General features: G+C 45.9%; 1 protein-coding gene across 19 annotated transcripts in view; it reads left to right on the forward strand.

Annotated features, from left to right (window-relative positions):
• Positions 1–22,696, forward strand: part of KALRN (kalirin RhoGEF kinase) — a 699,404-nt gene that overhangs the window by 240,064 nt on the left and 436,644 nt on the right. For all 19 annotated transcript variants that reach the window (XM_042232347.1, XM_042232379.1, XM_042232348.1 and 16 more), the window contains exons 4-5: positions 4,283–4,475; positions 8,020–8,532. In XM_042232347.1, the coding sequence (XP_042088281.1) occupies positions 4,283–4,475; positions 8,020–8,532 (706 nt within the window). The remainder of the gene's footprint in view (positions 1–4,282; positions 4,476–8,019; positions 8,533–22,696) is intronic.

Genomic DNA, 22,696 nt, shown 5'->3' on the forward strand with positions numbered 1-22,696 from the left:
CTGCCTACCTCCTAGGTCTGTCTTCCATTGTGGAAGGGCCCCCTACATGCATGTGGACAACCTGGCTGACACATCCATGTTCTAGCCACATCTTTGAAAATAGCAGCTCTTTGCCACCCCTCAGGCCAAGGTACTCACACTGGTAGTGTTCTTTACACCCTGGGGATGGAACCTAGGAGAGAGGCACGTATGAGCTCAGGAAGTAGGTTAAGGGCCCTTTGAGCTGAAAATTTTAGGATGTCAGGGACAAGGAATTTGGTCTAGAAAAGGGTAGGGGCAGCCTGGACTCTTATGTGGCAGGTCTCCTTGTTCTCTGGGGGGAGGGTGGAAAAGGAGGGTCAGAGCCTAGAATAGGGCTCTCTGAGGCACTCAGACCACACTGTCTCACCACGCTGTCTCTTACCTCTGTGTCTAAACCAAAGTGAATTACTTGAACTTCCTGAATTAGCCACGATCTTTTGCTTCTGTGCTTTTGTGATTTTTGAAGACCGCAGAATGAAGTCATACACTTGGATTCCTCGCCCTAATCTCCCCTGTCTCCTAATCTGGTCCCCTCATCACTGACCCTTCATTCCACACCCAGTCACAAAATACCACATGCAGTGGCCCTGGTAGGTGTGACCTGGTAGAGTAACCTGGGTGTGGGCTTTGGAGTCAGGGGTCCTGGTTTTGACTCTGTGCTGGGCACTTACCAGTCACGTAACCTTAGGCACACTCTCTGCCTCCGTGTCATCATCTCTTATGTGACGATAACCATGCCCAGTTCATAGGTCATTGTGAGGATAAAATGAAATACCATGGGTTAAGCATCTAGCCACAGTCCGTGGCACGATAAGCATGTGAAGGGAAGTTCCTTACCCTACCCTGGCTATGCTTTTTGCTTCAAATCACACAGAGAAAGCACTTCGGTAGATCAGCTATTTTCACAGAGAGATGCCAGTTAGGTTGGAAGTGAAAGTGTTAGTCGCTCAGTCATGTCCGGCTCTTTGTGACCCCATGAACTGTAGCCCACCAGGCTCCTCTGTTCATGGGATTCTCCAGGCAAGAATACTGGACTGGGTTGCCAGGCGATCTTCCCGTCCCAGGGATTGAACCCAGGTCTCCCACATTGCAGGCAGATTCTTTTCAGTCTGAGCTACCAGGAAAGCCCAATTAGGTTACCTCTCAGCATTCAACCTCTGGGCCTCTTTCTCCATCTGCTGAGCTAGTGAGAACTTCCTAGAGAGTATTAGTACCTGATTTCTCTTTTTGTTGTCAGACATTATTCGTTAACAGTGTGTGAGCTGTTACTGATGACCACATTTAGATCTGGGATTGTCAAACTCCAGCTCTTGGTGGCAACACTGACTCTTTGTTGTTAGGGATGGGATTTTCTCATGTCCACATAATTATGGTAACAGCGACAGGGCCTGAGGAGCTGGTGAACAAGGAAGTCAGTCATCTCTAAGGGAAGGGAAGACCCCCAATTACTGTGCAATGCCTGGCCTAAGTGGGCATGCAGCAAATGTGAGTCAGACTAGGGCTTCCCTGGTAGCCCAGCTGGTAAAGAATCTGCCTGCAATGCAGGAGACCCCCGGTTCAATTCCTGGGTTGGGAAGGTCTCCTGGAGAAGGGAACGGCTACCCACTCCAGTATTCTTGTCTGGAGAATTCCATGGACTGTATAATCCATGGGGTTGCAAAGAGTTGGACACGACCAAGTGACTTCTGCTTGCAAATGAAGCTAAGCTCAATAAGAAATGCCATTAAACTGAAATAGAAAAATAGTTAAAAGAAATGATCAGGTAAGTCACAGAAGAAATTCTTATAGGTCAATAAGCTATAGCCAGTAAGCAAAGAAATGCAAATATAAATGTAATACAATATTTTTCTTAGAAAATTGGCAAAGATTTTAAAAATTCAATAATCAGTGCTGATGAGGATACAGTAGTGGGGGCAGGGGGTACACTTATGCTTTGCTGGTATACATGTAAATTGATGTGCCCTTCTGTAAAGCTGTAATGAGAATGATTAAATAAACTGTGGTGTAGTTATAAGATGGCTTATGTGTCATTAAGTAAGTAACTGTTAGTCACTCAGTCGTGCCTGACTCTTTGCAACCCCATGGACTGCAGCCCACCAGTCTCCTGTGTCCATGAGATTTTCCAGGCAAGGATACTGGAGTGGGTTGTCATTTCCTTCTCCAGGGGATCTTCCCAACCCAGGGATCAAACCCAGGTCTCTTATACTACAGGAAAATTCTTTACCGACTGAGCTACAAGTGAAGTGAAGTGAAGTCGCTCAGTTGTGTCCGACTCTTTGCGACCCCATGGACTGTAGCCCACCAGGCTCCTCTGTTCATGGGATTCTCCAGGCAAGAATACTGGAGTGGGTTGCCATTTCCTTCTCCAGGGGATCTTTCTGACCCAGGGATCGAACCCCAGTCTCCCGCATTGCAGGCAGATGCTTTAACCTCTGAGCCACCAGGGAAGCCATTAAATGTAATCATTTCAAAAAAATCTGAGACATGAGAAAAATTCTATGTTACAGTGAAAGGTAGAACACTATAGGGTATGAAAATTACATGCACAAAAAAGGCAGGAAGGAAATAGGCCTGAGTACTATACATCCCTATCATTAGTGTCTCATGCAGATCTCTGAATATTTTAACTTTTCTATGATTAGCAGGTGTTTTCTTACAATGGGAAAGAAATTCTGCAATTTAAGTAAAAGGTACATTGCTTTCATACAATAATATAGAATTACGCTGGCCACTTACTGACTCAGTAAATGTCAGAGTAGGAGAAGAGGTAACTGCTTTCCTTTGGGATATAGGATTTGCAGAGAAACGGAGGGCTCAACCTTCTTCCTTGCTGAGTCTAATCCTTTGTGTCAACAAGAAGAAATGGAAAGAGTGTCTGTCCTGCCTGGGGAGTTTCCTGTATAACTGGGAGGCCCAATAAGCTGCCTTATGCTTGAGACATTCACACAATTACAAGAGCTGTGGTCTCTTCAAAAGTCTGACAAGTTTATCACTGGTTGAGATTTGAGAGTGAAGCCTGAAACAGAATTTTGTTTCCATTTGTAGACGAAATCCTCCAGTTGTGGCCTTACCTCCAGTAGCAATAAGTGATTGGTAGCTGGTGGTACACGACGGTGGAGCATGCAACATGTACAGGGCTTTAAGCGAGTACAGTCTGGGTAATAGGAAATTGTAAGACAAGTACCCTAAGGAAATGCTACACCGGTATTTATACAAACATGTGAATTAACCAAAGTCTATTTTGAGTTAGAAAATAAATACATAGATTGAATAAACCAAGAAAAGCCCCCTAACTACCAAAACATTTCTTCCAAACTGAGATGTTATAACTGTTTTGACTTTCTTTTTTCTTTAAATTATTAGGTGTTATAAAGTCCAAGTGTTTAAGTAAGTTTGTAGCATCATCTTGATTCATTTAGTCTGATTAGTTTTCAGTTTTCAAAGTTGGTCACTGTCATTTCATCTTGCGTTGATTTCAAGAGTAGTTCCCCTTTCTTAACTTCCTGAAATGTGCCTTTTTATACCCGACTCGTATAATGGAAGTGTGTGAGACAATGGGACCACATCCACTGTTCTAGTCAGTCCCACCCTTGGCCATCTAAGAGTAATTGGCATGACCCAACAGTTTGTCAAAATTGACATACAATTTGAACTACAAGTAATACGTCTTAAATACAGTGGTGTTATCAATACCTTGTGTACCATCTCTAATCAATTGATAGAATCAGCCTAGATCTCTTTTTTTGAAAAAGATTCTTTGGCCCAGGTTCAGTTCAGTGGTAAAGTATTCCAGTGGCTACCATTGATGTGGGCCTGGGGAAGGATAGCACTCATGCCAAGGACTTTCCATTTCAGATCTAAGGGCAGCAGCATCCCTGTCTCTAGAGAGCTTGTACAGCATTCAAATGGAGAAAAGATGATTCCTCCCAGAAGCAAGAGAGGGAGACAAGAATTAAAAGAAACTCCAACACAATAGTGAATGCTGAAACCATAAATGTCCCAACAAGTGCAATTGACTACAGGGAAGGCTGAGTTATTTGCTAAGTGCCGGGAGAAGCCAGATGCCCTTGGTCAAATGAGGTTAATCACAAAAGGTTTTCTGAGGCAGTACATTTTGAGTTACATTGGAAGACAGCCAGGAGACCTGGTGTGAAGTTGGAAGGTTGGTCCAGATTAAGAGGAATGCAGGTTTCCAGATGCTTTTTGACTGTGTACTCCGAAGTCACAGAGTGACCGTGCCTGCCCTCTGACCTCCCCACAGCGAGGACGTGTGCAAACGTGGCTTCACCGTCATCATCGACATGCGGGGGTCCAAGTGGGACCTCATCAAGCCCCTCCTCAAGACGCTGCAAGAAGCCTTTCCCGCTGAGATCCATGTGGCCCTCATCATCAAACCCGACAACTTCTGGCAGAAACAGAAGACCAACTTTGGCAGCTCCAAATTCATCTTTGAGGTGAGGCCGACCTCTCTCTCACTCCTGTTTCCTCCCCTTTCTGCCACCCCCCCATTTCTCACCTGCCCTCCACCACCTTAAAATCCCCAACATGTCAGGGACTAGCTGATAATTCAGGATTCCTGGGCCATTATGGCCTTTCCAGTGAGATTCTTAGAAGGGAGAAGAGGCTCATGAGATTGTCCCAAGGGCACAGAGTCTTTAAGCAGTCCTGTGTCTACTGGTGTGTGGAAGTCAGAGGAATTGTTTCTGGGGGCAACCTTGTAATTTAGGTCAAATGCCTTAAAAAGAGTTTATATCTACTGATCTTTTAATTCTCCTTCTAGGAAAATGTTTTTAATATAAAAATTTTTAAAAAACAGATGAATGATGATGATTATAAACAAACAAAAAAATGTCTACAGGGATATTCATCACATTGTTTTTTGCAGTAATATACGTGCATATGTATCGCACATATTTACACACATACATATATATGCAAACATATATGTATAGTTTGTATCCTAAATATCCATTAATTTTGGCTACATTAGTACACAAGTACTAGGAGGCCATTAAAATTATATTTAGAACAATAGTGTCATTGGAAAACATGCATGATATATTGTTTTCTAAAAACAAGTTATAAGACAGTATTAGCAGTGTAATTTAAAACTGGTTTTTAAGTGTATAGTATATGCAGAGGAAGGCTGAGAAATGCATGAAAATGATAACAGTGCTTTATCTGAGGTGGCTGGATGAGTGATTTGATTTTCATGTTTTTCTACTTTCTTTTGAGAATTTTGTATTACTTTTACACTCAGAAAACATGTTGTTTTTTAACTAGATTTTTCTAGAGGCCATATGAGTCCCCTGAGAGCCTTTAATGACAACATATTAAATCAGTGATTTAGGAATCTTCGTTCCAGCCAAATCCGAGCTGTTCCCCCTTTCTGGGAACTTTGCCCTCATCTGCAAGAGGATGAACCCTGAGTACAGTATGTGTTCGTGTTCGAAAGCAGGGCTGCCCTTAATCTATCAGTAACTTGCCATTCCAGAGGCTTGGCCCTAGGGGCCGGGAGCACCTGTGTGTGTGTCGGAGGGGGGAGTGGCCCCAGTAGGCTGCAATTTGAGCGCAGCAATGAGACCAGCTGAGAGGCAGTTCTCTGTGTAAATAACATGAGAAATTCGACTTGGTGTAAAAACAGTTAACTCTCATCTTCCCCAGCACTAGGAGTCCTATAGGGAAATAAATGCTTTGTGTATTTTGGGTTTGTTTATATACAGAAGCAGTGACAGCAGGCTTATAAATTTATTAGTTGAAACGACTGGAAACAATCTTTCCAACAAGTCTTAAAACTTGTGCTTCAGCATAGCTGCTCAGCATTTTCCATCTCCCTGCACCCGCTTCACCCCAAGTTGAGCAAGCTGGTCTTTAACAGGAGAGAGAACTGGGAGCTTCCCACTTGGAAGAATGTTTATAAAGTAGTGTTTCACAAAGAGCAGATGAGGTACACTTAGTACAGAGTGAGGCAATAAGTGCTAAGAGATAAGAGTCCTGGCATGTGCAATGGCAGATACTTAAAGAAAAATTGCTGAATGAAATCACGGGAGACTTCCCGGAAGTGGTAAACTTGGGGCCAAATTCAAAGGGGGAAAGTGCTCTAAAAGAAGGCTTCTTGGATTTAATGCACAGAGTCCCCTAGGGACCTTCGATGCAGATTCTGACACAGCAGGTTTAGATGGAGCCTGAGATCCTGGATTTCTAACAAGCTCCCATGTGGTGCTAGTGCTGCTGGTTCCAGGGCTGCGTTTTGAGTAGCAGGGATTTGGATCTGCAGAGGTTGTGTCACTGGTTGCACATTCAGTTCAGTTCAGTTCATTTCAGTCGCTCAGTCGTGTCTGACTCTTTGCGACCCCATGAATCACAGCACGCCAGTCCTCCCTGTCCATCACCAACTTGCGGAGTTCACTCAAACTCATGTCCATCGAGTCAGTGATGCCATCCAGCCATCTCATCCTCTGTCATCCCCTTCTCCTCCTGCCCCCAATCCCTCCCAGCATCAGTCTTTTCCAATGAGTCAACTCTTCACATGAGGTGGCCAAAGTCCTGGAGTTTCAGCTTTAGCATCATTCCTTCCAAAGAAATCCCAGGGCTGATATCCTTCAGAATGGACTGGTTGGATCTCCTTGCAGTCCAAGGGACTCTCAAGAGTCTTCTCCAGCACCACAGTTCAAAAGCATCAATTCTTCGGCGCTCAGCCTTCTTCGCAGTCCAACTCTCACATCCATACATGACCGCAGGAAAAACCATAGCCTTGACTAGACGGACCTTAGTCGTCAAAGTAATGTCTCTGCTTTTCAATATGCTATCTAGGTTGGTCATAACTTTTCCAAGATTGCACATTAGGAGCTTTTAAAACTACCCATGCCCAAGTTCCAGTCCAGGCCAACTAGATGAGGGTTTCTCCGGACAAGGATTTGAGCATCAATGTTTTTGTAAACTTTCCAAGGTGCTCTGATGAGTAGTCCAGTTTCAGAGCCCCTTTCTGTGTCTTTGGAAGGAGATAGAGGGAAAAGGAAGAAGAGGAGGAGATGCTCAAAGATCAGCCAGACAGAAGGGCATGAATTGCATTTAAGGGCTTCAGAAAGGATGCAACCTTGAGGTCATCCTGATGAGCACTAACAGCGTCGGAGCATGCGCTGGCTCCATGCCCTAGGCACTTTACACACAGCCCATTATTATCTCCATTATACAGTGGAAGGAGCAGAAGCTCTGCAAACTTGGTTTACCTAGTTTTCACAGTTGTTAATTGTAGGGTTAGACCTTGGATCTAGATATTCTCTAGTTGCCTCTCCTTCTCCAGGAAACAGAATCAGGTAATCCTGTAGGAAGGAAAAGATCTTGGTAAATTTGGGTGGTTGCCTGTGCCATCACTTGCTGCTCTGCGTCCCAGAGGCAAACCTTCTCCATTCTACTCTCTAAGAGCTTGTAGGGGGCTCAGAGAAAATGGGGAGCCCAGACTCCCTGTCCCCAAGCCCTGTCTGTTCTCTGCAGCAGAGAAGGGCATCTGCTCATGGACAGAGACAGGAAGATCAACTCTGAGACCCTTGCAGCTCAAAACTGACCCTCACTCTTTAATCCACCCATGAGGACAGGATCCTGGGTTTTAAAGCTATTGAGAACTAGGCTCCTGGAACTAGATTCAGTCTATTCTCCCAGCTTCTAGCATCCTGTTGTGGTGGACTTGGAAAGAGGAAAATGAGGACAGTAGGGACATGAAGACAGTCATTCCTTCAGTGGCAAATGGTGGCAGGTGAAGAGACTTTTGAGCCAGTCAGCTAGTCTGTTGAAACTACTGACCTTGGCTGATTGTGACATCTGCTCAGGAGGCTGCACATTCTCCCACTTGCCCTTTTCCAGGCAGGGTCTGGTCATTTTCTGGATGTACCTTGGCCTTTCCTCTTGACTTTCTCTTTCCTGCCCACGGCTCCCCTGGGGGTCTTCCCCAGACTTGCCCCTGCATCACTGAGTCTCCCTCTCTGTGTCTGCCCATCCCAGACGAGCATGGTGTCCGTGGAGGGCCTCACGAAGCTGGTGGACCCCTCCCAGCTGACGGAGGAGTTCGATGGCTCCCTGGACTACAACCATGAGGAGTGGATTGAGCTGCGGCTCTCCCTGGAGGAGTTCTTCAACAGCGCCGTGCACCTGCTCTCACGCCTTGAAGACCTGCAGGAGATGCTGGCCCGGAAGGAGTTCCCTGTGGACGTGGAGGGCTCGAGGCGGCTAATTGATGAACACACACAGCTGAAGAAGAAGGTGCTGAAGGCGCCTGTGGAGGAGCTGGACCGGGAGGGGCAGCGACTGCTGCAGTGCATCCGCTGCAGTGATGGCTTCTCAGGGCGCAACTGCATCCCGGGCAGTGCCGACTTCCAGAGCTTGGTGCCCAAGATCACCAGCCTCTTGGACAAGCTGCACTCCACCCGGCAGCACCTGCACCAGATGTGGCATGTGCGCAAGCTCAAGCTAGACCAGTGCTTCCAGCTGCGGCTCTTCGAGCAGGACGCTGAAAAGGTAGGAGGGTGCCGTCCAAGCCTGAGTAGGGCTGGGGTGCGGGGCACACACAGATTCTGCTAGTCCCACTTTTTAAAGCTCCCCTTGTGTGGTGTTTATTATGTATCAGGTATTGTTCTGTGCACCATGTGTAAATTAACGCATTTTAATCTGTCAAGAGTCCTACGAGGTAGGTATGTCATCATCATCCCATTTTACAGATGAAGAAACTGAGAAGCTAAATATCTTGGCCAAACTAGGAGGTGCAGCATGGCTGCAGACTCCCCACTTTTGCATTGTTAGACACTGCCCCTCTTGGGGCGTGCTGTGAATGGTTCAAGCTGGCCGAACAACAGAAGCAACAATGCTCTTACCAGTTGCAACACGACTTAGTGATTATTGCCCTGCAGTATACTTGACTGTTGACAAAGCTCTTCTGCATACAGAGTCTCATTTAGTCTATACAGTCCTTTGGCCCTCTGAGTGGGTGATGTTGGGTGTTCTTTGATCTTGGGGCTACAATGGTAGCTTGACATGGGAATCTAGCTCTCTTCCATTTGAAGTCCAGTGCTCTCTTCCCACCATACCACTTTATTTCTGGAGGTTTTTCCTCACTGCTGCACATTTTCTCAAGCATGATATTTTTTCCAGCAGTAAATTTTCAAAGCTTTCCCCTTATCAGTGAAAAAGAGAAGAGTGAAAAAGGAAAATACCCTATAGTGCCTCTTTGCTAAGGATGCAAAGTATCTTCTCTAGATGCTCTCTGAGCTAAAGAAGAGAGTTGACTGTTGCACATACTTTTAAGAGGAGTGAAAGGGGCTCTCTTATCAATTTTCTGGGAATAAAATTTAAATGCATAATATCACTAGTAGGAACACCATGACTCTCAGTAACCTTGAGTCTTACAGACAGTGCCTGATATAATAGTTTTGTGTCTTTTAAGAGCCTATACTGAAAATGTCTCTAGGTATTTTAAGTGATGAAATCAAGATACAAAACTATATAATTATGATCCTAGTTTATATAATAAGTGTGCCAATATAAGTATAGCTGGAAAAACATTCACCATTAATACTTTTTATTTCCAGGGGCAAGGATTATGATTAATTTTAATCTCTCTGTATAAGTTTTCTGTGCTTTCCAATCTTTTATAATTTATAATCAGATGAAAATCAATATGTATAATTTTAAAAGAGTACATGACCCCTTTCTACAACAGAACTTTTGCACATCATTTAAGACAGAGTTTGGAAGAGATAGGGGTTTCTTGCACAACTTTTGGAGTTTCAGGGTTTCCTCTGGCCTTCCTGAGAACTCTTGACCCAGTGGCCAGGCAGCCTAAGTCTGACCCTAGCCTGGCCTGGGCCTGAGGTTTGGAGCACATGGACTGCAGAACCCCCTGCTCATATCCAAGTGAGAAGAGACAGCAGGTCAGGAGTCAGCTACTCTGTAAAGTCAGAGGCATGTGTTTTGGCCTCCATGACCAGTGTTGGAAAGGTCTGGAGCATTTCATTTTTACTTGAGATTTTTTCTGCTCTGGGGTAGGAGATCTGCTTTGCATCCTGGCCTGGGTGCCTCTTTCAGGGAGGTAGGGGACTTGGGTCTGCCTAGATGTGTTTGAGTTTGAGGCACTTCACGGCATCCTTCAAGTTCAGGAAATGGAAAGCCTAAAAGGGCCCAGACAGTGCCCATTTACAAAACAAAACAGCATAACATGCCTTACCGCAGAAGCCCCCAGGTAGAGAAGGCTGACCTGGAGTCAGCCTAGAACCAGTCAGCCAAGTGTAATGCTGCCTCACAATTCATGCTCACAGAATTGTATGGTGTATTATTCTTAACTCATATGGAGGCAATGGAAGCTCAGAGAGGTACAGTGACTTCCCTAAGATCACACTGCCAGTTGAACAGAACCAATATTGTGTCTGTCTCCAAAGTCCACCCAAGCTCTTATCCAATAACCCTACTCTCCTGTCACTCCTGGGGCCTGCCTTATGCTATCACTGAACTCTACCTGTTAGTCCCTGAGTCCCCTGGTACAGGATGACTCTGGGGAAAATCTCAGTCCCACCTTCTAATGTTCATTAGGTTAAGCTGGGGCTCTTAACCTTTCTGCACTCTGGATCCCTTTGGTCTGGTGAAGACTATGGACTGCTTCTCAGAATAATATTTGTAAATGTACAAAATTACATATGGGCTTGGAAAATAATTATTGAAATACAGTTACTAAAATTTTTAAAGTATAGCAACTTAGGTGGTACTTTAGGAGCATGTTAAACAACAAGATCGACTTGAAATCTTATAACTACCATAATTTTGTAGTAGTGATGACCACAGATGATGTTTCAGGGCAACAACCCTGATATGATATGAAAATGAGTATGTTTCTATTGATTCTAGAGGCCCAAGTATTGATAGCATTAATGAAGTTGGATGCCTTTGTTCATAATTGAAGAGAATGCTATATTTTAGTTAGAGGTGGGTAAAAATAAAAGCATATTTTTTTCCCTATTGAAGTGTACGATCCCTGAATTCTGTATGTGGACTCTGTTAGGATCCATTCTCATACCTTAAAGAGAAGTGTATTTGCTTGCATATTTGTGCACGTGTGTGTGTGTGTGTATATATGTGTGTACAGAGGAGGAGAGGAGGAATATAAAAAAAAAACAAACGGAGGGAGTGAAAAGCTGATGGGGAGAAGGCAACCCAGGAATATTTTGATATTGAGTCAGTGGTGAAAATGCTGCTCAGGCTTGACCTAGCTGCCACAGAAATGTGCTGGGTGAGGGGCAGGGGAGAAAAATAATCCTTTTAAATTGCTTCAAGATTAATTTAAAATATCTGTGCAGAACTAAGGGCCTCAGCCCTTGACTTATTTGGTGTTTTGGAAAGAGGGTGAGGAGGATGGTGGTTTGGGTAAGAGCTGTGTGAGCAGATCCGCATCTAAACAAGGGCCTGAGGAAATAGTTACTGCGTGAGCCATGTCTTAGCCTCCTGTCTGGTGGGAGGCTTGTTGGAGGCCTCTGATTCCAGATCTGGGAAGCTCTTGGCAATTGGAGGAGTCTGGTGATCACCCAGCTTCTATTTTTATAAAGGGGTGGGCGCAGTCTCCTCTCTCGCCCTGTGGGTGACAGCTTGTTTCCCAGGCCTTCAATAATGGCAGCACTTCCCATTTGCCAGCTGGCCTTGAGAAGTGAAACCGCCCCTCACCACCTTCCCCTGACCTCTGCGATGACCCCATGCATCCCTCATCTCGGGGGTGGCCAGGAAGGAGCCATTTTCTCTGCCAATTAAACATTTAGGGAGGAGGGACTCTGTTTTACAGATAATTCATAAGGCAGGCCACCCATTCATTTAATAAACGTCTGCTGAGCAGCTGTCATGAGCCCAAAACAAGGCACTTGGATAAAGATGAGTGAGCCAGAATTTCTGTCTTTCAGCAGCAGGTTGTCATCAAGTCCTATTTATTACTACTTATGTCTGCTGTGTACACCCCACTGTCCTAGGCACAGCCTCTGTGATTAAGGAGTTCTTAGGAAAGGAAAATATTGCAGCTCAGAAATGACAGGAAAGCCTTAATGAGCAATTTGTGGGAGGGCTGGGTAATTCAGAGGTGACTCGAGTAACACAGAATGCATCTTGTTGGAAGATGAGCGCCACTGCCTGGGCCCTGTGCCCTCTGGTCTGTAACTAATGGGCCTGTCCTCCACTGTGTTCACAGAACATGGTCCAGTCGCTCCTCATTAGCCAGGCACAGATTACGACTCTCTTTGCAGCCCTGTTTCACAGCTATTTGCCCCACTAGCTGCAGTGGATCCTGTGTGATGAAGGTGTCTGCCCTGCAATCACATCCCATTACTGGCAAGAAGGGAGGCCTCTTCCCCATTAGGGGGCAGTTTGTTTATTACGAGTCATTGAGCAGACTCATGGTAGATGTCTCCTTGGAAAAGAGAAGGGTGGGTACAGCTCAGTGGAGTGTCTTCCTTAGCTCCCCACTTTTCCTGGATGCCTAGGGTACATCTTAGAATGGTAGAATTGGGAGAGACCGTGAGATGCAAGAGTTTACCTTCCAGGCACTATAGGAAGCCCAGCCTTGTCATCTTGACACCCGCCATTGTGACCTCTTACTGCCCATATATATGCTGATGCCGATCATAGCTATCAGAAAATACCAAAGCTGCTGTACCAGATACCTGCTGGAAGATTCCCCACGATCTTCCAGTCTTTGTAGGGAAAGGGAAGCTCTTAGAAGGGCTCCAGGGCATAACTTGACTTAATTAATGGAGAAACCTTGATCTACTTTGCTTCTGAATAAAGGAGGCTATACTGATGTCTATCCAGGAGGCCCTCTAATATTGTTCAAAGCCATTCCGGAAAGAAGAAATATATTTCCACTTCCTGTGGGAGTATCCCCCAAAGAATGAACAGAGCTATCCAGTGGGCTTCCAGCGTTAAAACTGTGCTTATTATCAGTTTATACCGCATGCTGTATTTGTTTCATGTGGGACACACCCAAGACAAGGTATTTATCACCACACTTGGGAGGATATTTAGGTGCCTGCCTCCTCCATGAGCGAGGCACCTGCCCAGATGAGGACCTCTCGTTTGCTTAGAGGATCCTGACCTCAATGGCTGCCTTTACCATGCCACCTGTGGGAAAGCTCCCTTTGGAGAACCTAATTTTAAGTTCATTCCTCCATATTCATCCTTGTGTGGTGAAATTCTGTTCACACTCATGGCTGCCATATCTGTGATGAAATAGAGTTTTGTGAGAGGGGGCTCTCACATGGCCTGGAGACTTAGCTCTTAGGAGATCTTAGGCACATCTTTAACTTCTGACCCCCAGTTATGTTCCCAACAAAACAGAGATGAAGAATTTGCTCAGTGTCTTTTGACTTTTTCTTCTGATTGCACACGATATTATTCTATGTACAATCCTCTCTGTTTGTGAAAGTGTCCTTCACTGGGATAAAGAGGGGGGTGTGGTCACCGTAGTGAGAGTGGTGGTCAAGAGTAGTCTTGTAAAGGGGATGTTTCACAGTCCCCAGAGTGGTTGAGTAAAGACCCCTCTCACCCTGACCCAAATGTGCTAACGTTCCTTCTCCTTTGAGACTTGCCACACTGCATGGTGTCTAAGCCCCTTCACAGCTCAACAATTGTACAGTAATTTTTGCCTTTTTACTATTCATCCTCCCCTGTGTATCTACAGTTGACTTTTCTCTCTTCAGAGGTATCATTTTGGTTGATGATGGAAAATGAGAAAGAGAAGCTTTTCTCAGCAAATAGGGTCATGATTTGTTGAGTTCTTTTACTGATTAAAAAAAGAAAGCTCCCCAGGGTTGTTAGGAAAATTGAATGCGATGATGTGTGTGGAGGCCCCAGCCCTGTGCCTCGCCCAGATCACTGCTCCCTTACCCTTGGCTTCCCTTCCTTCTTGTGCTGTTTCAATCCTGGTTTACTTCTTAGTCATCAGGTACCTGCTGAGACCTCAAAGAGTGTGATCGATGCTACCTTTCAAATGAACTTGCTCCAAATAATTTTCAATGGTCCCTAATGGGATGAAGTTAAGAACTGAGTTTTGAGAGAAGTTGGCAATTATGATAAAGGTTCATGAGGGGCCCCCAAGATCACTGCATTGTGTGGTGCCCCTGGGTGAAGCAAAAGAGAGAAGCACCAGGTCAAACTGGGATCATATCTGGTGAGTCAGGGTTGGGGGAACTGCCAAAGGGAAAGTCTCTGGAAAAGTAGTGTCTGTCCTTGAAACAGCCATAGAGGAAAGCAAGGCTCCTCAGGTGCAGGTGACCACCCCTCCCCATGCACGAGCTATGCCTGAGACACTTGTCAGCCCCTGCCATGCATGAGAGCAAAGAGCGTACTTGTCATATTCTCCTACAAGCTTGCAGCCAGAACTTCCTGCGGTTTATCCAAGAAATGTCTATGCATTTTTATATTCTCTGAGGTCTATGCAAACAAAATAATGTTTCTTTCATGTTAGTCACCCTGAGAAGATGGGTGAAGAGCATCACGGTGGGCAGCAGGACAGTGCACTAAGGGTTTTGTGCTTGTTGTGTTTGCTGTTTGTATGTCCTGTTAACTGTACTAGCAGTTCAGGACATCCACAGGATGCCCTGTCACGGACAGAGCACCCACTGCTGTTTCCTGCCCTTTCCCTCTCAGGTGCAAACACTGCTGTTCACTCCCCAGAGCCCAAAGCAGGACCCTAAATCTCATTCTGCCTGGGTGACCAGGACCACTGGGCCAGGGTGGAAGAAACACACTGCTCCCCTCCCTGCCCCACGCTTGGCTCACTGCCTCTTCTCTTGGCCGCCTCTCCAACCCCCACACGCCTTGAGCCAACAGTGTCATTTGTCAGACTGAAGTGCTATTGTTGTCATGATATGAAATCTTTTTTTGAATGTCGGTTTTTAAAGTGTTCTCACACCCCTGACCTTAGAGATTTTCTGGTCCAGCCCTTCCTTTTACATAGAAAACTGACCCAGAGCAGAGACCCACCCAGAGTCACGCAGTTGGTGGCTCCTCATTTGGCCTCCTGTCTGTCGGGGAGGGTGAGGGGTGTGAATGTGAGCACCATTTTACTTGAGAAAGTTGAGATTTGGCAACGGTGGGAGGTGTGCCTGGGATAGTGTCAGGTAGGCAGTGGGAAGGTGGGCCCTCTGTTCTGTGGCTGGGCTTCCTCCCCGTCCCCAACGCACGCACACACACAACACACACAACACATACACACACACCCAATACTCCTCCCCTCCCCAACACACACACACACACACAACACACACACACCCCCATACTCCTCCCCTTCCCCAACACACACGCACACACACACTCCCCAATATTCCCCCCGCTTCTCAACACACACACCCACACACACCCCCGCCCCCCAATACCAATCTTGCCCTTGCCCTGCAGGAGAAAGAGTGCATAGGCCAGTAACCTAGGAGGTGGCTAGAGAGACTGGGGTGGAGTGGAGGCTGGTGGCCACCTGACCTGTGACCTTATCCCTGCTATGGTAAGAGGGCAAGCACTGGTTGGTCTTCTAGGGAGCATGTTGACAAGTTTCTGTGACTCATTTGCTTGAGCCCTTGGCGTTGGGAGGGAGGCCTCCAAGAACTACGACCTTTGAGATGAAGTCTTTGCTGGGTGGCTTGTAACTTCCTGCTCCCTTTGGAGAAAGGTCCCCGGTGCCCCTCCTGCTGCCTCCCTCCTGCTGAGGCTGTTCCACTGCCCCGCCCCCTCCCGCTGCCTGGCTCAGCTCAGGGCAAGGAAGTGTGTCTGTGTCCCACCCAGCCCAGGACACTGCGTCCTGTATTATTTCCAGCCTGTTGGTCCTGGGAATCTCTACTTACTCGTTTTCATTTCCTCCCCTTGAACATTAGAAACATTAGATTCCAAAAATAATCCACATCACAGTGTTTTGCAGAATGCCTGTGTGCATGTTTTCTCCTGAAGCTGTTTTTCTCCTCCTTAGCACCCGTTCTCCCGCTCTGTCCTTCACTCTGCCTCATGCTTGGGACACCGTGTGCTCAGTGTCCGCTGAGGTGGCCAGGCCTGCGTGGGAAGTGGGTGTGAGAAGCAGTGGAGCAAGGAGCGGCAGGAACACTGGGCACAGCAGGCTTGACTCCTCCCCCCACCCTCCCAGGTCTCTTACGAGGGCTGGCAGTAGCCTGAATTGTCATACGTGTCATAGGTGGCCTCCCATTACATGTGGACCCCACATGACCCTTCAGAACTGAGAACAGGGACACTATGCAAACAGTACTTCCCAGAATCTGGGTTGTTACTCTGAGTCTGTCTGCAGCAATTTAGATGAGCTAGGAAAGAAGGACGCTCATCAGAGATATAAACAGAAATTGTTTCCCAAGATTTCTTCCCAGCCATTTTACTTTGAAGAATCCACTTTCCTCCCTTCCCTTCACCTTCTGTCCTCCCTACTGCGCCCCTTCTGCTTCCTCTCCTGTTGGTGACCCTCTTCTCTGTGCCCACACACCTCCTCTAGCCTGTTACCCCAGCCTTCTAGGATGCATTCGTTCTCTCAGAACTGATTGTTTCACTTCCCTTTTGTGGTCTTGTTTTGTGGTCTCGCTTCCTTCCTTGGGTGGTTCCCTGTGTGGCTCAGGCCTCCCATGGAGAGCAGCGTGCATAGGCCACCAGAAGACCCAGCCAAGACTTCTAGAAAGAGCACTGGCATTACAATCACAAGAGATGAGTTTTGAATCACAGCTTAGCCACTTGCTAGCTGATTGACTATCTATGGCCAGTTTGCCCTCTCTGAGCAGTTTCTTTATCTGTAAAATGTAGATTTTTAATACATGCTTTAGGATTGTTGTATGGATTATAGAAAATGTGTCTGAAGCACCTAGTATGCCAGAAGCCCAGTAGGTGCTCAGCAGATGGTAAGTTTATGGAGACCAGTTGGAGCTGGGCCATCAAGAGTGGAAGAGGCATGGGGGTTGGGGGGCTTTCTTGCAGGGCATGGGAAGAAGGGCAGAGAGTACACGGTCATCCACAACATGGGTACTGGAGCAGACAGTGGGCAGATGTGACTGCAAAACATAGAGGTGAGGTAGGGCCCTGGTGTCTGGGGAAGCTAGAGGAAGGAAGTTAGAAGTGTGTGCCCAGTTTGGCAGGATCTAAAACACTGTTGCTGAAGACAAGCCAATTAAATAAATGCCAGATACTGTACTGGGAACGGGCCATTGGAAGATGAACTGGAGTCAGGCTTTACCACACTAGAGCGGGGAGGCACTGGCAAACAGCTGCTGCACAGGGAAAGCTGACCGAAGAGCCTGTCACTGCTGTGGGGACAGCATGAGGGGAAACCTTCAGCCTGGGTTGGGGTGCAGGCCAGGGAAGAACATGAGCAAAGGCATGGCAGCCTCAGAGGCACAGAGTAGGTTCCATCCAGTGTGGCTGCAGCTCAGGCTCGGCATGTGGAGGGGTGTGGGCTGTAGGCAGGGGGAGGGCAGCGGAGGGAGGGGTGTCCATGCCATGTCGATTACCCGGAGTCACAACAGGAGGTCAGAAATCTAGTCACACCACTCCCTGAGCAACCAGGGACTGGAGGAAAGCTACATTCTTGCCCTTTCTTGGTACAGAGAAAAAAGGGATGTTGGTTTCTTCCATGCAGATGGGTGGACTGACTTGTCTCACCTGAGAGTGGCATGTGTCCTGTCCTAAAAGATTTCCCTGGGATACCCCTTGTCCCGAGGTGTCCGAGGAGGTGCAAACCAGAAGGCCCTAGAATGGAGAATGATACTGGACTTGGGCCTTCAGCCCCGACATCAGGAAAACCTCTTTTGTGCTTTGTAGAGGCCCACCTCCCACACCTGTGTTTATACCAACCTCCCTCCTATCTGCCTATTGAAACCCTATCCTAGTTGAAGGCCTAGCTACTTTCCCCACTCTCCTCTGATGGAAGTGGTCTTTCTGTCCTCCAGGCAACTTTCCATAGTCTTTATCCATCAAACTGGCCCTGTCCCAGTGCAGTGATATTACACATTCCCAGAGGTCAGGGCCAGTGTCTGAGATAACTGTGTTCCTCAGAGGCACTCAATACGCTGCCTGATAGAACAAAACTTTTGTGAGTGCTCTGAGTTGGCACAAGAGCACCACCTACTGCTGAGTGGTTTCAAGAGATGTCACTCTAATTCTATTGCTTAAAAGTTGGAATTAACAGGTTTCCTCTTGCAATGGAGAGAAAGAGTTGGAGTTAGGGAAACCAATTCTTGTCCTTTTATACTAATCCAAATGTGAGCCGATGAGTTGACAGGGGGAGAGGAAAGGAGAGGGGCAAGCCCTGGAGATAGTCTAAGGGGAAGAAAATAGGACATGGTGGTTCAATGGAGGTCTAGGAGGAAGGAGAACTAAGGGAACCACAAGACTTTTATGTTAGGGTGTTAAGGTGGTGAAAAGAAAGCCCAAAAGCACTTTGGAAGAAGGATAAATGACTTACTTCAAGTGTTGGTTTCTCTTAAGGCATGGAGAAGTCAAAGTGGTGATGAAGGTTATTGAAAACATTACCAGGAGTTACCTGGTTAGTGCATTTCTGCTCTACTCTTAGGGACAGTGGCATTATCTAAACACAAGAATTTACCTTAGTCCTCTGAATGAGGTTGTTAAGGAAATGGAGGGTTTTGAAGATTGGGCTCTTCCTTCCTAAGTTTTTTCTGAGTTCCTATGGAGTATATTCTGCTAGGTGGGGTCGGAAGCTGGAAGCATGATAGAGCATCTTCTCCAGCAGGTAGGTGAGCCTGGCTCCCTAGTGGTCTCCCACCTCTCAGCCTCATTGTTGCTGTAGGAAGAGGGGAGAAGGGAAGAGGAGAGGGCTAGCTTTCTTCCTCTGCTCAGAGTCAAGCCCACCTAGTCCAGACCCCTTCCAGCATAGCATCTGCCCCCTTTCTCGGAGAGGGACTCCTAAAAGGGAGGCCACCTCCTCCTCAGTCCACGTGGAATTTTTTCCCCAGATGTGCAAGTAATTGCCACAGCTGATTTTAGGATGTGTGGGAGGACTGGGTGAGAACATCCAACAGACACTCCATTTTTGCAGTAACAATAATAGTTACCGTTTATTGAGTATATCTTGTAGGCCAGGAGCAAGCATTAGCTCATATAAATTAACTTGCCAGGGCCAGAACTCGGTTTATGCCTAAATTTAGCTCTGGGATAAAGCTGGGCACTATTTTCTCAGCTTGAATTAAATTGAGTTTGACCTCTTCAATTTTACATTTTGGGAAGTGAGTAAACATTCCCTCACGCTGTTCCTGAAAATATTTTATCATCAGCTGTGGTTCAGATGGAAGGAATTTGGCCACTCAGAGTCAATATCCCAAGGCTCCCCGAGCTGACTCCTGGCTTGGTTGGTCCCGTTTCTCCTCTGCTTGACTTGCTGGCTCCTGGGTGACCGTTCCTTCCCACAGTGGGGTAGTGTGTGTGTGTTGCCAGGACTGCAAGAAATTTAGTCCATCCAGGCAAGCAGACTGGAAATAAAATGCAAAGAATAAAAACATTATTCAAATTCTGAAAACATTTATATTAATAATCGACTTGGTGAAACTTTTCATTACCTCACTTAGCATGAGGGCAGGTCTGAAGAGAGTGACCTTTTCAGGCCTAATAGGAGTGTGCTGATTTTCTAGGACAGTGTGTGATTTGAGCCTGAAGAGTTGTAGCCTGGGTTTCTTCAGTCAGAAAACAACTACCTGTGGCTGGCAGCTTAGCCTGTCTGGCAGGATAAGGAGGGGAAGAAAGCGGGAGGGAACTAGCATGTGCTCAGCGTCCACTGTGCGTCATGCCCTGTGCCAGACGCCTTCCGTATGGCACCTGTATCTCCTTCTTTACATCTATCTTCTTCATCTCAGATGTTGAAGGGTTTTTAAGAAAAAGAAGAAGGGAAAGGAAGGAGGCAGGGGGCTGGGTGGTGGTGGTGAGACTCCTCGGTCATGGAGAAGCCTGTAATGTGTTAGTTGATTTTTTGTGAGATCATGGTGGCTGCCTTGGACTCTTCTTTGCAAATGAGATAAATGACTGTGTGTTGAGGGCTTCAGTGCAGAGACCCATTTAGGGTTAGAAGTGAATTTAACCTTATCATTCTCCTTCAGTGGTTCCTCACTGCCACTAAATAAAGACCTACTTCTTCTGCCTTTTGACCTTTGCCTTTTTTTTTTTCTATTTCTTAAATTTTTGTTGAAGTATAGCTGATTTACAATGTTGTATTAGTTTCAGATATACAGCAAAGTGAATCAGTTATATAGACACATATTTGTTGTTCTTGTTTAGTTGCTAAGTCATGTTCATCTCTTTGCAACCCCATGGACTGTAGCCTGCCAGGCTCCTGTGTCCATGGGATTTACCAGGCAAGAATACTGGAGTGGATTGCCATTTCCTTCTCCAGGGCATATACACTTTTCATAGTACTTTTCACAGTTAAAAGTGACAGACTATCAAATATATTTGCCTCCCTCACTAGACTCTGACCTTGATCTTTCCTCATTAGTCTCTAATCCAATATCTGGAATACAGTGGGCGCTCAATAAGTGAATAAAATAGTGTGCTAAGCATCCTGAGCACGTGACTGTTTATGTCGGCATGCTTTTGGCTACAAGAAACAGAACACTGGACTCTGTTGTTATGTTCCCCTTTAACTCATTTTGTGCCTTTCCCTCCTATTTTGTTGAAGATGTTAATCATGGTTCTTTCGAAAGTCCTGTCTGCTAAATTATAGCCTAATCATCTCAGGTTCTGTTTCTATTGACTTTAATTTCTTTTATTCTTAGTCAATTTTCTCTCCTTCATATGTTGAATAATCTACCGGTTGTTATAGATGATGTATTGTACAGCCTCTTGATTAGGTTATCCTCCTCTAACTTTTGTTAAGTTTTGTTCTGGGATGCAGTTAAACTACAGATTGTGATCCTGTTGAGCCTTGGTTTAGGCTTTGCTATGACATATCTACTTCCATCTTTTCTTTAATTCTAGGATATAGCCCGTATTCTTAGGATGCCGTTCTTACTCTTACAGTCTGGTCTTTTTGGGGTCCCAGTTGAGTGTCCAGAGTTTACCAAAGTCTCTTCACACTGTCTGATTTAGAACTCGTAACATTTCCTCAGCACTGTAGCCCCTGATGTTTCTCTTCAGTTTTCCGCATACCACAGCTATTCTCTCCTAGGCCTTCTGGAATCTCACCTTGCCTATGCACAGCTTAGGATCTGGCCAAGGACCTAAAGGAAATTTGGTGAACATTTTTAGGTCTCATTTTCTTAGCTCCCTCCTCTCTAATTTCCTATCACCATGATTGCAAACACCCTACCAGCCCCGAAGTCTAGTCTCTGTTGTATTACAGCCATTAAGACTGCTGCTCTCTGCTCAGCTCCTGTTTCTTGGCTTCATAGTTTGGAAAATACCCTCCGGGAGAAAGCCAGGGTGGACCTGGGGCTTATTTGTATGTTTCCCTTCAATCAAGGATCAGTGGTTTATGTTGGTTGTCAACCAATGCTTTTAACTAGTGTACATATGATAGAGTTAAGTTCCCTACTAGCTACCCCATCAAAAACAGACTATATGTCTACATGAACTGTTTAAATAAAAATGCAAGGGCATCAGATTTACCTGCAGAGTTCCTGCTAAATCAGAATCTCAAGGATAGGGCCTAGGAAGCTATACTTTTTTAAGAAAACACTTTAGGTAGTTCTGAATGAAGGTTAGGTTTGTGAATTATGGTACATACATGGGCAGTGAACTTGGAGGAAAGAGAAATCAGTATGGGCTCAGTTGGTCAAAGAAATCATTGCAAGGAAAGGAGACTTCCAGTACATTTTGAAGGGTGGAAGTAAATCGGATATTTGGGTATGGAAGGAGAGATGTGAACACATATATGGGGGTGGCAGTGAGCATGGTGTGATTTATTTGCATGGTGCTGAATAGAATATGGCAGGAAAGGATGCTTGATACATACAGTGGAGTGAAAGAATAGGGAGAAGGGCAGATATGGACCAACTGGGCATGGGGGCGGGGAGGTACCTTGCATGCCAGAATAAGGAGATTAGATTTTGAATTATAGGTAATAGATAGCAACAATAATTCTGTAGGGGATTTTTTTTGTTTTTTTTTGGACTGAGGGAATGACAGGGTAAAAGTAGTGTATCAGAGCAGTGAGCCTGGTGGAGCAGATTGCTTGGTATAAAGAAGAAAACAGAGTCAGGGAAACCAGTAAGGGAGTAATTACAGTAATCTTGGCAGGAGGGGCTGAGCGGTGAGTGTCCATAGCAGAGGAAAGTACAGGGTACATTTCAGAATGATTTGAAGAAAGACAATGAATCGACTTCAGGGGGGCAGGGTGAAGATATGGGGGGTCAAGAGAAGGTAAGAGTTTTCACAGAGCAGGCGGAGTAGTTTGAGATGCTGATGCTACAGCAAGGGGGTATTCATACTGAATTCATGGGCACCAGGTGACTAGGAATAATCCAAAAATGTGTGCATTTGGGAGACAATTGGATAGTAGTTTAAAAGCATGGAATTTGAAGTCATATAGACTTTGCTTTAATATGCACCCCGACTGTGCAACCTTGGCCAAATTATTTGATCTCTCAAACAGTTTCTTCTAGAGAAAGGTGATGATGGTGATATCTAACTTATAGGGCTGTTTTGAGGCTTGAGATAATGTGTGGAAAGCTCA

The sequence above is a fragment of the Ovis aries genome, chromosome 1 (genome assembly GCF_016772045.2).
Source record: "Ovis aries strain OAR_USU_Benz2616 breed Rambouillet chromosome 1, ARS-UI_Ramb_v3.0, whole genome shotgun sequence".
In the NCBI taxonomy this organism is placed as follows: Eukaryota; Metazoa; Chordata; class Mammalia; order Artiodactyla; family Bovidae; genus Ovis; species Ovis aries.